Source organism: Salvelinus fontinalis, chromosome 39 (genome assembly GCF_029448725.1).
Source record: "Salvelinus fontinalis isolate EN_2023a chromosome 39, ASM2944872v1, whole genome shotgun sequence".
In the NCBI taxonomy this organism is placed as follows: Eukaryota; Metazoa; Chordata; class Actinopteri; order Salmoniformes; family Salmonidae; genus Salvelinus; species Salvelinus fontinalis.
The window spans coordinates 17,543,475-17,560,882 of record NC_074703.1 but is presented as its reverse complement, the minus strand read 5'-3'; the positions used below and the strand labels follow the sequence as shown (position 1 = coordinate 17,560,882).

The window sequence follows — 17,408 nt, the reverse complement described above, 5'->3', positions numbered from 1 at the left end:
CAGTTCTTCACTTCACTGGGGTTATTGTCAAACCTATGAGACCAGGATAGGACAGGGTAATGGAGCAGAGGGGTGGTGGTTGTCTATTCTTGTCTAACGTCAGAGAACAGCAGGAGTCCAGACTAGATGTAGTTGTTTTGTGTGAATTGGAGAGACTCATGAGTGTGTGTAGCTATCTGTCTAAAGAGTATCTGTGGGAGTATTGGTGTGTCTACCTGTGTGTGTATATAATAGATATGGGTAAGTTTATCTGTCTAAATTGAATAATAACATAATCTCATTTCCATCTGTCCCCAGAAGCGGAAGTGCGGAGAGAAGGATGAGTCTGATGCAGTCAGCCTGTGCAGCTTTGATTTCAAGGTAAAACACACAATGAATCGGCCCATAACACTGATCTGAGTTCACAATATAGATGCCCTGAACCAGCATTACTGATCTTAGATCAGTTTGTCAAAGTGATGCACACAGTTCTGTAAACTGTTGTTGTCCCCAAGAGTTGCTGACATTCATGAATGTACGGGAAATTGCATTCTAGACTTAGAATGTTATTGCAATGGATCATTTGGTACCAACATGGAGGACAGTTTCCTGACCTCTGTATATCTTTGGCTGAGGTTTGAAGAAGCTAGGTCTATAGCCTATCCAAAGTCTAGCCCTGTCCTGTTTGTTTGTGATACTTGAGCATATCACTGAAAACCATCCAGATAAGGACCATGTTTGTTTATAGCAACCACCACAACACTCATCAACTCATGTTTGGGGAATTCCATCACCAAATCTACTGTAGTTACTAAGATTCTTATTTTTAGTAAATTGACAATCAGGACTCGTTGGTTGGAAAACGTCCTCATAATATGGGTCTATATTGTTGTCTGGGTGTTTGACTCTCACACTCCGGCTTGTCACCAGTATTCCAACTTGGGATGATTTTCTCCATAATCCCCCTTTTGGTAATGTTTCCACAGAGGCTTCATTATCACACTCAATCTGGAGGCGAAAGAAACACACAGCTGTTTAGGTGAGGTGCTGGCTAGCGGAGTAGAACGCTTAGTAAAGGAAAGCCGCACAGTCTAGGAGCTCAGATGCATTCTGAGTAATCAGATGATTAATAGTACCCTGTTAAATTTCTCACAAACCACTATGACAGGCCACATTTCTAGTGAACACTTTTACTTTTGATGACAACATGGAGGACATTAGTCCTTTCCTACCCAGCGGAGCATAATCTTGTTTTTTTGATCGCTTCATATTTCTTCAGTAAAATGTTTGGGTCTGAAATGACTCGAAAGCTGAGGGTGACCTGATGAGACTGTTGATAGTAGTGCATTAAAGAGATTTGCCCATCACAATTTATAAACAACCCTACATCATTATGCTCAATCAGATTTGAGCCATTTTACTGGTAGTCTCTATATACAAAGACTTGTTATTGTCCTGTAGCATTGGGTTTTTGACATTTTTGAGGTGGTTTGTAGGCTGGTCTATGTATTGGTCTGTACCAGGGAACTCTGTCGGGGTCTCGACTTACTTTCTAGAGTTAAAATACTCGAATACACAAGGTGCAATTTCAAAATGTGGTTGTGTATCAGCAGTTTCTCTAATGTCAATCACTGATAGTCAGTCAATTAGCTCATGTCGGCTAATAGTTTTTTAGATTAGCGGTCAGCTATCTAAACTTGTTATCATTGAGAAATTACGACCACGGGGCCCCCATTGATTTTGTTAGTCAGTCTCACTCGGAAATTATATTAAAAAATGCTAACATTTCTCTCCGCCCCGTGGCAAAATTAATAGAATTGCATAAAATGACACTGAACAAAAATATAAACGCAACGTGTAAAGTGTTGGTCCCATGTTTAATGAGCTGAAATAAAAATATAAATAAATGTTCCATACGCACAAAAGTGCATTTCTCTCAAATTTTGCGCTCAAGTTTGTTTACATCCCTGTTAGTGAGCATTTCTCCTTTGCCAAGATAATCCATCCACCTGACAGGTGTGGCATATCAAGAATCTGATTAAACAGCATGATATTACACAGGTGCACCTTGTGCTGGAGACAATAAAAGGCCACTCTAAAATGTGCAGTTTTGTGTCACAACATAATGCCACAGATGGCTCAAGTTTTGAGGGAGTGTGCAATTGGCATGCTGACTGCAGGAATGTCCACCAGAGCTGTTGCCAGTGAATTGAATGTTCATTTCTCTACCCTAAGCTGACTCCAATGTCATTTTAGATAATATGGCAGTAAGTCCAACCGGCCTCACAACCGCAGACTACAATATATGGCGTTGTGTGTGTGTGTGGGGGCGAGCGGTTTGCTGACATCAACGTTGTGAACAGAGTGTCCCATGGTGCAGAGTATGCCTTGCCTTGTCTCTGTTGTTGCTTCATTCATTCCATGATCTTTGCCTGAGCTTCCACTTTCATGGTTGAACTGATTTCAGTCACCTGAAATCAGTGACTGGTATTATGATCCCATCACAAGGTATTATGATGGGATGGGCTGTAGTGGAATGGAAGTGTGGATACAGACGAAATCCTGTCTGTCATTCAGTGGTATGAAAGTCTTATTTTTCCACTGTGTTACTGGTGATTTGTCAACACAAGGAGTTGTCAATCTGTCAGAAGGACCACTTCACCAACAGAGTTATTGTAACACAAGGTACGTCCATGCTTCAGTACAGAATAGCCATGCTGTGTACTGAGATCTAGCAGCCAGATTCACTTCGAAATTGGACGTCCATCCATGTCCCGAGGACGTCTGGAGATGCCTTCAGAATCCTGCTATGGCATTGTGGACGGAGATGGTGAATGAGCGTTAGCCACCCAGTGCTAAACAGTCGTTTTACATGTATTTGTTTTAACCCTATCCTTAACCTTGTTAGTTCTAGATCTGTCATTCTCATTGAAAGAAAGTCTAAGAAGAAGTAGATCTGTTCTATTTCTATGCTTCCTGTTCTTAAGTTTTGTTTTTGTCTTTTACTTTGGGTTTTGTACACCAACTTCCAACAGATAAAAATACAATCTTTTCGGTTATTGAAAATATATTTCACAGCAGTTTAAATGGTACAATGATTCTCTACACTACACTATACGGTTAAAGGTGCAATATGCAGAAATCGCTCCACCATTTCCTGGTTTCTAAAATTCGAATAGTTAGTTTAATTTCAGTTTATGCTAAATTGCTTGTTTTGTCACTGAAATTAGGCAAACTATTAGAATTTCAGCAACCAGCAAATGGCGGTGCGATTTCTGCACATTGCAGCTTTTTAACTGTTGAGTTGTTTTTGTTTGAACTCTATCCCAGCCCTTAACTCTTAACTTAACCATTCAGAATGAGAGACAGCAGCGCTGCAACCCCAGATGCAGATGCTCCAGTAGGAGAAACACAGGGTGTACAAAACACATAGACATTTTATGTTTGGCGCCACTTTTACATTTTGAGAAACATTTGCAGTGCAGTGATTTAAGCAAAGGTTAAAGGCTCTTGTAGTGTATGACTAACTGAGGTCAAACCACTCACTGACTCAAACTAAACACGATCAAAACAAGATTAGGCTCCGCTGGGGAAGAACAGACTAATTTCAATAAACCTGCCAAGTGATATTTCATAAGGTCGAAGTTGGGCAAGAATGGAGAGAGGAATGATTCACTGAACCACTCCTCTCTCATAAAGTATGTGTTTACTAGAAATGTGGCCTGTCATAGAGGTTTGTGACAAATTGAACAGGGTACTATTATTCATCTGATTTAGAAAAATCTGCCGTTGTGTCCTTGAGCAAAGGCACTTAACCCTAATTGCTGCTGTAAGTCGCTCTGGATAAGAGCGTCTGCTAAATGACTAAAATGTCAAATGAACTCATTCGGCTGCTAGGTGAACAGTCTACTCTGTCGAATGGTCCTCGTTTAATGAAGTTAGATCAAAGCTGAATCAATGTCTGCATACAAGATCACATCATGATGGTATTCTACATAACTGGGTATAATAGCGTATTATAGTTTTCCTGTAAAACAAACACCACCTAATTTCTTATGAGATTTCAGGGTGATTGTGTGACTTGTTGCCTTTTTCTCTCATGTGGCCAGACCTTAACAACGTGCTCCAATAGGCTAAATATGTGCTTTGATTGAAACTAAACACAGGCATGCTACAGTTTGATAACCCATCTACACTCAAATCTGCCCACTGTCCATAATTGTAAACCACACTGTAGGCTACTTCAGAACAGCGCTGTGTAACTCCAGAAGAGCTAAATGTTTCTCCTCATGAAACTGATTGAGATCCAATAGTTGGCATGCAGACGCTGCATGGATGTTTCACCGGTAAAACTTGAAGAATTATTATTCCCGAGCGAAAGTGAGAAATGTGCAGGGAGGGTACCACAAAAATGTGTGCGTAAATCCCCCCCCACATGCGCAGAACGTGATTTGGATCTTCAGCTCTGGGGGAGAAGGGATATAGGCGGGGACGGGGCGGTTAGCTACGGATTCGCAGTCTCGGCCTATTCGCAAACCTGTTGCACTCGACCAGATCCCCTCCCCCGCACACCTCTCCAAATCCACCTTCAACCCCCCCATGCTGTCTGGCTCTTTGGCCCAGGTGGAGGGGGTTGAGGCAGGTAAACAACCTACGAAGAATAGGCTACTTCCATAGTTCTCTGCCCCCCCCCCCCCCCCCCCCCCTCCTCCTCAACCCTCCAGGTTTGACCTGCATGCTCGCTCAGAGAGCCAAAATTCTGCCACAATAAAAACAGGGCAGGGGGGTTGAGTAGCTGACTAGAAGGTGTTTGCTGTAAATGCTGCACATTTACTGAGTATTTATTGAGTATCGCCAGTCCTGGCTGGAATCAGGGTTCCTTGAAAAACCTGAAGCCACAAGTTGTAACTTTCCAAGCTTATTTCACGACCCCTTTTTTCTCTTCTGCATGTTTGCTTGGTGGGTAAGCTAGACGTGTGTGTGCTCTCTATGAATGTGCAATGACAAACCTGTGGTTCTTGGTTACCTCCACACTGTTTGGTAGCAACGCATAGAAGCCCTGGTTGTGTGCACTGAGTAAAACTCACTTAAGTAAACTATTGAGTAACCTGGGGATGTTTGTCTGGTGTGAAATCTATCGCTGGTATTGTGTTTAATGGCTGCTCTGTGATGGTTTTAGTGGGGCACTGCTAGATAAGAAGCCTTGTCCTCATCTCCCCTCCAATAGCTGCCGAAGAGACCGTTTAATAGGTGGATTGGCAGTAAGGCAGAGGAATGGAGACCACAGGAAATTGGGAAACAGGTATAGGTGGAAAGTGAATGGGAAGAATGGAGCGAGAACAAAGGAGGCAAATTCCAAATAGTGAGAAATGGGGCAATACAGGAGTTGGTGTATCAGAAACGAAACTGTTTTTGTTTTGCTCTTGGCCCACTCAATCTGGCAGTGCCTGGGCTTGATACGATCACACTAAAGCCGTGATTCATTATAGTATATGGACACCCGTAGGCCTATTCTCTTCCTGCCTGCTCAAATAAGGACTCACAGACCAAATGTATATAGGGAGGAAGAATCCAGTAATATTAGATTCATTCTAGACCATATCTGCCATTTATTGTACCTGAACTCCTGCACCAAACTCCCACCACCAGGGGGCAATGGTTCCACCACTTGTTGAGTGAATTAGTCCCCTTGGAAAGTGTTGGCTGTTATGTTTTCCCCAGAACTCGAATAAACACTAGCCTTTTCCTGTACTGCTGATGTAGAGGGCATGTTCAGTTCAGTCCAAACTGCAAGCCCCAGGGCTCTGTTTGTTCCTGGCAGGGAGGTACCGCGGTGGAATAGAGGGTAACGCTATGGTTGAGGTGACTCACTCCTGCCTGCCTCTGTGTGCATGGGGGGGATAGTAACGTGTGTGAGAGGGTAGTATTAAGTAAGTAAGTGTGTGAATACACATCTGTTTGTCAGACCTTTACTACAGCTGACTGGGTGTTTGGGCCCGGCAAGTTGAGCTATTTTGTGTTTGGTTGTGTTCACAGCCCACCCACGGGTGATGGCCCAGACAGAGGGGTGACTCAGCCTCAGGTCTCCCCACATGGAGTGACTAACACTGAGATGCACCTCGTTGTCTTCCCTGTGTCTGGATGATTGCACGATACAGACTCTTTTCACAGACACAGGTTTTCACTTTCTCCACTGAAGGTGTACACTGGGGTAGTGGTGTATTTTTTTTTATAGTCTCTCCTCCAGACTGTCTGTATCCTGGTTCATATTCCAGCAAACAGACATTTTGTAAATATTATTATTCAGTCTCATCTGAATAATCATTCACACCATCCTCCCTTCTGGCAAACAGCTCTCCCCTTTTTCACAATTAATCTAATCATTACCCAAATCAACATGTAGTCAGACTTCCCCCCTGGGCTGTTAATTAGCATTTGATTCCTTGCCCGGAGCTGTGAATCCTAGCCACTTGTTGGGTCAGTTTGTGGAGTGAACTCTGCTTGTGGAGTGATGTATGCCAGACTGTCAGAGCCCTGTTGGTCTGTATAACACGATCAATTTTACCTGTAAACAGACAGTCCTGACGAACACATTCTCAACCATGGTGCCAGTCCTCATGTAGTTTAGCAACAATAACCCATCTGTGTTTTCTCACTTCTGTCACCACACACACACACACACACACACACACTTTCTCACACTCACACATGCTTAGTTGCATATGTCCTGTTTCACACCTTAGTATTGACACAGGAGGGTGAATTTGAGCCTTCACATTGGTCTAATTCGGTTGCTCAACACACACGCACGCACACACAGACTGTGGCTAAATGACTAGCAAGGTTTTACATCCCTTCCACCACATAGCACCTCAGCACATTATCCAGTCCCATCACACAGTCAACACCTTGGATTCTGCAGTCCATTTGCGCAGCAGTTATGAGTATGTAGCAACATGTGCAGGGCTTAGTGGCTTGCCACAGGTGTTTTCACATCTCTAATCATGTCTCAGTTAACTTTTATTCAAGTGGAGCATGAATGTGTCTGGCTGTGACATGAGTTTGTGCAGGAAAAGGGTAGCAGGCTTGTCTTTTACTTTAAAACTCTGTTTCAGAATGACCGGAGTTTAGTTTCTCACTTCTTTTTACTGTTAAACTGGGTGCAGATGTAATGCCTCCCCCCCCCCCCCCTAAATGGATACTTTAGGATTTTGTCAATGAAGCCCTTTATCTACTTCCCCAGAGTCTGAACTTGTGGATACCATTTGTATGTCTCTGTGTGCAGTTTGAAGGAAGTTGCTAATTAGCGTTAGCGCAATGGAAGTCTATAGTATCTACTAGCATTCTGGGTAATAAGGAACTAAACACCCCTAATTTAAATCCACCCCCACACACTACACTTCTGCCCTCAATACACAGGGTCTTGTGTGTGTGTGTGATATAATAAGGAGGTGAGTGAGTGCTCCCCTCTTATTGATATTCTAACTGATCGCCCTCATCCCCTGCTGATCAGAGCCTGGTAACGGCTCTCTGTCATTAGCTAAAGCAGACAACGAACACTGGTGCACTTTACACCTTTCACACCAGAAAGCCAGGAGACAAAGAAGTGCTCCATAATTACTCACTCAATGAGGTGTGATATTGATTACATGATGGTTCACTACTTATAGGTTGTGTTTGAACTAGATTCTATAGGTGGAAATGTACAACTGCTGTTATCAAGGAATTTACATGATTAATTTTCTGAAGTAGAATTCCTCTAAGCCTACTTTTTGACATGATTCATCAGTATGAGCTCCGAAGGCATTTCTCTAATTTGTTTAGATTATAACATTTTTAAAAACACGAAGCAAGTTTCTCTCTGAGTTAGGGCTGCTCAATGAATCTAATTTTATTCGAAATTGCAATATTGTTAGAGGCCGCAATTTTTTCTTTTTTTTATTACTATTTTTATGCCATGAATATAATATTCGAATGTAATAAGGGTCTCCAGGGAAACTCTGACCAACACTTTGGGTTCCTTCCCTTTCACAACGTCTACTGTACCTGCCTTTTTCATTAGTTGTCATGACAAACAACACCGACCATAGAATTGGAATACTCATTTTATTTCTATGATTCTTATAGCGTTTTGATCTAAATCGGAAGTAAAATCGCAATCATAATATTGGGTTCAAAAATTGCATTTCGATTCTTTTCCCATATTGTGCAGCCCTAAATTGTTGGACGGTTTTGTTCTCTGATGCGAGAGCAGCAGATCTCTTATCAGATCTGTGACTGAATCAGCAACTAGCCCTGTTCTCTCTGCTATCTCCACTGAACACTGTACCTTACCAGGGTTTGTTTGTGTGTGTTTAGTCTCTGGCAGATTACTGCCTTGTAATACTGTCTGCACATGATGCGTAACTTTTCCATTCACTTTAACAACAGACCTCACTACATGGAATTCTCCCAGCACTTTTTTTGTTTTAATGTGTGTGTCACCAACAAAAATCCAATGGGCTGCTTTGCCTGCATAGCCCTTCACACTTCCAAGAAGAGTCTGATTCCTCCAACAGTAACCCCCCTAAACAGTGGGAGGGGTTTGGAGCGCTTGCTCCTCCCTTTACCAAGGAGTATTTAAACCACCCCCTCCCTAACTCCACCTCAGACCAAAGTTTAGAATGAGAGAGCGGTAGTGTGTGGAGTGAATTTGTTCTACTCTCCCAAAGATATTTAGAAGAATGAAAACTATTTCATATGGATTAATGAAGACTCACTGGATATAGCAGAAACCTTGTTGGATTTTCTTACTCAACGCTATGGTGGCTTACGATGAACTGGGTAGCTTGGTGCCAATCAAACGGACTCTACAAGCTATAGACTGTCAGAACCGAGGCAACAAGGACTCAGAGGTGAGATACTGGGAGAAGAAGGGATTGATCTAGTATGTTCTTTCTGCTGGCTTTGTCATTTGGTATCAGTTGGATAGGAACTTGTTCTCTGCTGCGATAGCCACTGATCTCTTATCAGATCTGAGTGAATCAGCACCTTGCCCTGTTTTCTCTGCTATCAATTTTTATTTATCACATGCTCCGTATCTCACCTGAACACTGCACCTTAGTAAGGTGTGTGTGTGTGTGTGTGTGTGTGTGTGTGTGTGTGTGTGTGTGTGTGTGGTGTGTTTAGTCTCTGGCAGAACCTTGTTCAATTCAAACTTTTAGTATCATAGAACAAATATCTCTATCGGACAGAAGATTGCTCAACAGGTTGAAGTTGAGGTCATAAAACTATCCATCCCTTTAGCTTTGCTGGCTTTTGTGTGACTCTCTCTGCCCAGACAGGTAATGTATCCTAGCCCTGGGGGTTGAGTAGTACCTCATCAGCACTATAACAGCAGGGGACAAATAGCCATACCGAGATCAGCACCATGCTTTGCACCCCCCCCCCTTCTCAGAGCCCTGGGGGAGTGCAGTGAAGCGGCTCTCAGGTGTGAGTGCTCACACAGCAGGCTGGGAGCTTTCCTCACACACAATTAAAGGGAGGGGGGTAGAACCCAGGTGTGCCTCTTCTTCTCTGACTCACACAGAGCCACTGGTCAGTAGCAGCCTTACTCACTTCTCTAGTCTCCTTCCTTCCCCCATTCAAGGTTTTTGTGGTTATATTTCGGAAGGGGTTTCAGGGGGAAGCCAGCGGTTACATTGTCGGTAAATCAGAAAGGAGAAGTTGAGTTCTTCAATGAAGTGAGTAGTCGCGTTTGGAAACCTAAGTCACCCCACAGTTACTCTTTGATGAGCTCTTTTGTTGGAGTCCAGGATAAACAGTGGTGCTCCACTCCCTCAGAGCCTTGCTATCAGCTATGCTGTAATGAGAGAGAGAGAGATGCAGCAGGGAGGGACAGCCAAACCAGCAGGGATTAACACATGTGGGGTTACATCAAAGGAGGCCAGGGGCACAGGAAGGGGCTATTGGGGCTGGCTGAAAAAGTGGATATATTTAGTTGATGAGCCTTTGGCTTTTTGGTTGGAGATAACGAGGGAGAAGGAGAATTGTGGGTAGGAGAGGAGGAAGGGAGGGGTGTTGTTATAAAAAGGGGCCAATTTAGGACATTAGGGAAGATTTGAGTGAGTGCCCATGGTCCCTCAATCGGTGGTGGTGGGGGGTTCCAAAGACGGTACAGAACGATACAGTCCAGCAGCACAAACCCCGGATATGTCTGGCTTCCTGAAGGGAGCGAGACTGGACAGTATTCCAGGGAGTTCCCTGTAGTCAAACTGCCTGGAATAGGACTAGTTTCTATCAGTCTGCATGTTGTCTCTCCAGCTGATAGTAACACTGGGTGGGTGTACAAAGAACAGCCGTAGTGGCCTTTGTTATTCCAGGGCCGGTCCCCAAATGACAGGAAAGGCACAATGGGCAACACACGTTTCCAAAGTTTACATTGGAAGACCCCTTGATTTCCAAAGCAAATTCCCCCTCTGTTTCCATTGTCCAATGGGGTTTACAGCAGAACTAGTTGGACACAGTGTGGCTGTTATGGTCCTCTCTCCACTCAGTAATGACGTCCATTAAAATAAAGTCCTAGAGAGGTTTAAACCAGGCCTGTGCTTTAGGATTCGGGATTCCTTTCTGACTGCACCATTTCTGGACCACCTTCAGAGCGGTTCGGATGTGGTCAAGTGCTGGTCCTCTCGGTTTATTGACTCTGGGATACAGTGGTTTAGATAAGTTCCTGGACTGTCTGGCGGTCTCGGTCAAAGACCCCGACCACATTTGGACCATGACCCTAGCTGGCTGCAGCCACAGTGGCTTTCACACCAGACTCTGGGGTGGATCTGTTCTGCAGCTGTGGTCTGCTTCTGGGGCCAGGAGGAGCCTGAATGGCTCTCTGTTCCCCCAGTTTCGCTGAGCCAAGGCAAAACCCCATTCATCCTGAGTCAGGAGAAGGCTCAGAGAGTTTAAGAGCTTGGGGGTTCCAATAGAGCATGCAGCATAGATTTCATAAGACTTCTTTTTTTCTTCTTCTTTTTTTCTTCCCAAAACATGTCTAAGAGCATTTATATTTCTGGTTGTTTTTGAAGAGGTGTCTCTCAGTCTATGAATTCATTCCCTCAGATCTGCAGTGCTTTGATATGTTTGCTGCTATTTGCAGCAGGCCAGTGCATTGGCAGGGGAGTGTTGCGCTCAGTACAGGGGAGTGAAGCGGGATTACCTGATGTGATGCTTCTCTCACGTGATAAGGGCTCCGGGGCCTGTTCCGACTCGCACCCACCAACCCCACGCCACCCCCTGTGACTCCTAAAAAAGACAGACTTCCAGTATTCTAGTGCCTGTTTAGGACGAGGCCTGTTAGTTCCTCTCTGTCTCTCACTGGTGGTCTTTCGTCAAGCGTCACACATCAGTTTTACTGTGGATGTCCAAACACAGCACCGTCCTGTCTCGTACCTCACTGAGCTCTGGGAGACGGGAGTTAAACGATGAGGCCTTTTGTCTTCCCATGTTTGAGTGACTGAACAGCCCCAGTCTCACGGTCCATTTGCTGTAGTTAAGCCATAATGCTGAGTAGTTGTGTAGTGTGTGTGTGTGTGTGACATAGTAAGTGTGAGTGTGTTGGACAGCTGAGAGCAGGGGTCCCGTGCATTCCTGGCATGCCTCCAGGCCCCTTCTCTGGTCGGCGCCTCTGGGCTGCAGTCTGAAAGGGGGTCTTTGTGCTCGCCCAGCCTGCCCTGGGCTCCTCAGTCCTCACATGATGGAGGCAACAGCTGCTGGGGTTGCTGCTTCCTCTTGCCCGCTGTCTCTATGGCCTGACCCCAGCTCCAAACCCCTCCTCCCTTTTGGAGGGAGTGTCATCAATAAGGATTCGTGGCTGGCATCATCAGGGCAATGTCATATCAGTAATGGGGAAGCTTCTAGCTGTTTCCTGGTGAGGCTTCTGCTAAAGGAGTTGACGTTCTGATGGTTGAGGTTTATGATAAAGGAAGTTGAGAATCTGAGGCCTAATCTGTGTTTCCCCACCTCTCTCTCTTCTCTCCAGGAACCCAGCAACAAGCGCGTCCGTCCTCTCGGCAGGGTGACCTCGCTGGCTAACTTCATCTCCCCCGTGAGGAATGGGGCCGTCCGGCGCTTCGGCCAGACCATCCAGTCCATGTCCTTCCGGGGCGATGGCAATGGTGGCAAGACGCCGGGCGTGCCCCAGAAGCCATGCAGTAAGGCGGCGGCGCCCACGCCGCCCAAGAGACGCAACAGCACGCTGTGGTCGGAGACATTAGACGTCCACCAGAAGGGCACCTTCTCCACCAAGGAGATCAAGAGACAGGAGGTGAGAGTCAACACCGTTACCATAGACTTCTCAAATCTCTCTTCACACAAATCCCAATAGAGAAAGAATGGGAACTCGGCTGCAACAATAGATGGTTTGATTAGATTAGAACAGTGTGAGGTGAGAGACTGAACCACATACCTGATGTCTAGTTCGGCTGGCCCTGCTAAAGTGCTCCAGATGACTGAGTGCGCTCCAGGTCACAAAGCCAGACGCCACGGTATTCAACCTAGCCTGGGACACAGTTATTAAAGCCAGAGGGCTGGGCGCTTTTCCTGCTCTCCCGCCCCCTGCTTTTGCTCTGTTTTTCTCTTTTGATTCTCATACACGAGTTCAGACTTTTGTTTGTTTTGAAAGTCCCCTCGGTATTTGTGCTGAGTGAGCTAAGTGGGGTTAGAAGCGGTCAGGGCCCAGTCTGTCACCAGTCTGTTCCAGAGCTGGTGTCTGACGTCACTAATGTACCCCTGGCCTGGCAGACCTCTCAACCAACTGTCAGGATACTCTCAAACCATAAACAACACAGAGAGAGTAATTGAGAGAGAAGGGACCCAAGAATTTGGCAACTCATTGACCTCAGTAATTTGCCATTGATTTGTCCTCTTACTTTATGTCCTCAGTAATTTGGTGTCCTTTTTAGTTTGATGCTGTTTAATATGTCCTCAGTGTTTTAATTTGGCATGACCTCCTGTTCCATGGTGTTTTAAATATGTCTTTCATCTCCTTCGTCCTCAGGCCATATTTGAGTTGACTCGCGGAGAACAGGACCTGATTGAGGACCTCCAGCTCGCACGCAAGGTTCGTACTTTAATTCAAACCCTCCGAGAGTACATATCAGGCAAACCGATTAAATCTGACTAGTTGGCAGCTCTCCTCTAAACATGACCGACCATTACCCATGAGCTATAAAAAGAAATGATTCCATTTCTATCTCACTAAAACCTTTCCTCCAGAGCTATTCTTAGGCTCCCCCTCTCTTTCTAAATAAACCGTAAGCTGTTGAATGACTGCTTGGCTCTATTTTCTCTCTCCTCCAGGCGTACCACGACCCCATGCTGAAGCTGAGTATCATGTCGGAGGAGGAGCTGACCCATATCTTCGGGGACCTGGATGCCTACATCCCCCTCCACGAGGACCTGCTGGCCCAGCTGGCCAAAGCCACCGGCCCCGACGGCACCGTGGGACAGATAGGACAAATCGTTGTCAGCTGGGTACGTACCAGGGCCTGTGCCCACTCAATTTTGGCCTCTCTCTATCTTTCTCTACCTGTGTAAGTGTTTATCTAGCAGGGACCAAAGTGTTGAAGATGTCATAAAGATGCCCCTTTATGACATGACATCTGTATGTTTATCTAGCAGTGAATGGTCAAAGTGCTAACAGTACATCTCTCTCCCCACCAGTTGCCAGGGCTGAATGCATACCGAGACTACTGCAGTAACCAGGTGGCGGCCAAGGCCCTGTTGGACCAGAAGAAACAGGACCGGAGGGTGCAGGACTTCCTGCAGCGCTGCCTGGAGTCTCCCTTCAGCAGGAAGCTGGACCTGTGGAGCTTCCTGGACATCCCCCGCTCCCGCCTGTTCAAATACCCCCTCCTGCTCAAAGAGATCCTCAAACACACGACGCCCGAGCACCCTGACACTCCCCACCTGGAGCTAGCGGTGAGTAGAGAGAGGGAGACGCACACAAACACTTATGAATACAGCTTTCTGAAATATCAAATATATCATTGTATCCTATCAGTTTGTGACTATAACTGTGTGTGTGTGTGTCTCCAGATCACCATCATCCAGGGTGTGTTGTCTGACATCAACATGAAGAAGGGGGAGTCAGAGAGTCAGTACTACATAGACAAGCTGGAGTATCTGGACGACAGGCAAAGAGACCCGCGCATCGACCAGTGCAAGAGTCTGTTGTGTCACGGCGAGCTACGCAACAAGAGCGGAACAGTGAGTTTAGAACACACACGCATACACACACATTATAATGCTAAAATACACACACTCGCACCCCAATCCACCTAAAGCAATGATTCTTCCCTGGCTCCTTCTAACCCTCACATGCACAAACTTGAGCTCTGCACCCCCAAATAAGGCAACCAGGGCCAAAATTTGGACCTTTTTTCATTTAAACGAACCGAATAACACATGAATTACATAACCACATGAGAATCTCTACCAATAAAAATATGTTGGCAGATGAGAATGTGAGAAACTATGCCTGAAATTAAACAAAACTTTTGCAATGATCTGATTTTTAATATATATATATATATATTTTTTTTTTACTTTCTTTTGTCCTCCCTCCAGAAGCTGCATGTGTTCCTGTTCACAGAGCTGTTGGTGATGACCCGGCCTGTGACGCGGAACGAGCACCACTGTTTCCAGGTGTACCGGCAGCCAATCCCGGTGCAGGACCTGGTGCTGGAGGACCTGCAGGATGGAGACGTCAAAATGGGTGGCTCCTTCAGAGGAGCATTCAGTAACTCAGACAAAGGTGAGCCCCTGACCCCTCACCTATGACCCCTCCCCTATGACCTTCCATGTCTATCTGGAGGTTAAAGCCTGTAACTGAAACTGATGGTTAATCTAAAGTCTTGTTCTCTGTTCATCTCCTCAGCCAAGAACATCTTCCGTGTGCGTTTCCATGACCCGTCTCGGGGCCAGTCCCACACGCTGCAGGTCAACGACGTCTTCCACAAGCAGCAGTGGCTCAACTGCCTGCGCAGCGCCATCTCCGTCCACCACCCCGCCGACGCCGCCGTCACCACGCCCGCTTCCTCCCCGGCAGCCGACGCCCACTCCAAGCGGCTCTCCTCCAAAATCTCCTCCGTCATCCACACGGAGGAGACCGACGAGAACTGCCCTTTGACGCCTGCAGGTGCAACGTCCGCCTCCAGTTCGCTATGCGGGGACGAGACCCCCAGTCCCACCTCAACGTCTCCCTCCTCCCGCTCCTCATCCTCCTCTTCATCACCACTATCCTCCCCGTCGCCTAAACACAAAACCAAAAAGGACAAGCGCTCCCTCTGTGCTTTAGGGAAGAGGAAGGAGACCATGGTGTAATTAGAGGGGAGAAAAAGGACTCCTGGGCGAGCGGACAATATGTTTGTACATAAGGAGGGGGGGGGGTGTTCCCTCCCGTGGGACTTTTTATTTATGCATCTGTGTGTTTATTACAACAGTATTTTGTGTTACTGTCCCCATTGGCAGCTATTTACTTTACCCTTCCATCCCTCCACTGTTTGGTTCTGTCCACAAAGGGGCTAAGTGCAAACCATTCAGTATTCTGGAGAGGCCTGCTTGGCTTTCAGTAATTAGATAGAAGTCGTGCATATAGTCCTGTTTACTATTTGATTTTTTAAATTGAAGTTTTACTACTTTTTTTCAATCTGAACTTACTGTAGCTCTATGTTTAAAACGGCACTGTTTCTAGCTTTTTGCTGTTATTTAACACTTTTTGGGGAGGTGGATAGAAGGGAAGAGTTCCCACAATAGATGAGATGTATACGAAACTGAAAACTATACATTTTGATAAGTCTGATTCGTAGGTGTACTGGAGGACGGGTTTTTTTTGTTGTACATTCCTAATAACAGATATTTTTTTATGGTCCAGACACCTTTTTGCATCACCTGCAGTTGAAGGCATTAACTTTAATCAAATTGCATTTTAATGGGAATAAACATTCATTGCTACAGAATGTAGTAATTTTATGTCAAAACACATCAAATGAGATTTTATTTTACTACAATGTAAAAACAATTTAAACTGAGCCATGTTGGTTTAAAAAGCTGACTCTTCCAAATGAATATTGATCACTTTTCAATGTCGCAATCTTGCATGGAGCTTTAGTTGTTGACACTGCCACTACCCAGCCACAGTACTGGCAGGAGCATATACATGCTTGTCTGATGGGTTGGGATCTACTAAGGAGATGACGTAAAGCTGAAAGAAACCACAAAGATGGGTTGAGAAAAGCAAAAGAGTATGTTAGAAGAAGACTTAAGAGATGTGGAAAAAAGAGGGAAATGTTGAATGTGTTTGAACTGAGAAGTTGGGGTTTTTGTTTTCAAGGTGTGTGTAGCCACTAGCCACGCAATGATGGAGCTGTGATGTGGTGCCTTGTCCAAAAATTGAGGTTTGAGGCACTGGTCAAAAGCCAGTGAGAAAAATGAAAAGAAAGACTATGTATGTTATAGGGAGAAAACTGATGAAGGTGTTATGAAAGTGTTGAAGAAGGAAAATTAATGAGGTTTGAAAAGGGGATGGAAAAGAACTGTACTGAAAAGTAAAGGGCTGTGATATGACTGCTATGGCCTGTATGTGGTGTTAAAAAAACAACACAAAAATCTATAATAAAGATCTGTGTAAGAGTTGCATCTGACCTCTTGAGTTATGCTCTTCCTTTATATTTTCTACCTCAGTGGACTGAATGATCTGACCTGAATAACTACATGTGTCATACATAAACACACAATCATCATCATTGGCTGTTGGTTGCTGTCTTGGTAACTGTTTTTGAGTCCTCTGAATTGTTTAGATAGTTAATGGCGTGACGACAATGATTACACCATTATGGCATCTCTTAGTCTTGCTTATAACAGGCAAATCACATTTACGTAAGTATTCAGACCCTTTAGGCAGTACTTTGTTGAAGCACCTTTGGCAGCGATTACAGCCTTGAGTCTTCTTTGGTATGGTACAAGCTTGGCACCTGTATTTGGGGAGTTTCTCCCATTCTTCTCTGCAGATCCTCTCAAACTCTGTCAGGTTGGATGGGGAGTGTCGCTACACAGCTATTTTCAGGTCTCTCATGAGATGTTCAATCTGGTTCAAGTCCGGGCTCTGGCTGGGAAACTCAAGGACATTCAGTAACTTGTCCCAAAGCCACTGCTGCGTTGTCTTGGCTGTGTGCTTAGTGTCGTTAACCTGCTCCAGAGCGCTCAGGACTTCATCAAGGATCTGTCTCTACTTTTCCCTCTTAATCTTTCCCTCGATCCTGACTACTCCCAGTCCCTGCTGCTGAAAAACATCCTCGCATAGTCACTTTAACTATACATTCATGTACATACTACCTCAATTGGGCTGACCAACCAGTGCTCCCGCACATTGGCTAACCGGGCTATGTACATTGTGT

The 17,408-nt window shown here is 45.2% G+C and overlaps 1 protein-coding gene across 4 annotated transcripts in view; it reads left to right on the top strand.

The window, feature by feature from the left end:
• The window catches only part of LOC129838348 (neuroepithelial cell-transforming gene 1 protein-like), a 36,761-nt gene extending 20,106 nt beyond the window's left edge, over positions 1–16,655 (top strand). For 2 of the 4 annotated variants that reach the window (XM_055905285.1, XM_055905283.1), the window contains exons 3-10: positions 298–360; positions 11,993–12,277; positions 13,010–13,072; positions 13,312–13,485; positions 13,675–13,932; positions 14,050–14,220; positions 14,581–14,767; positions 14,891–16,655. In XM_055905285.1, the coding sequence (XP_055761260.1) occupies positions 298–360; positions 11,993–12,277; positions 13,010–13,072; positions 13,312–13,485; positions 13,675–13,932; positions 14,050–14,220; positions 14,581–14,767; positions 14,891–15,336 (1,647 nt within the window). In that variant the 3' untranslated portion in view covers positions 15,337–16,655. Of the gene's footprint in view, positions 1–297; positions 361–8,622; positions 8,874–11,571; positions 11,882–11,992; positions 12,278–13,009; positions 13,073–13,311; positions 13,486–13,674; positions 13,933–14,049; positions 14,221–14,580; positions 14,768–14,890 lie in introns of those variants that run through there. The other 2 variants (XM_055905284.1, XM_055905286.1) reach the window with 2 other exon arrangements.
• Positions 16,656–17,408: the final 753 nt, after the last annotated feature.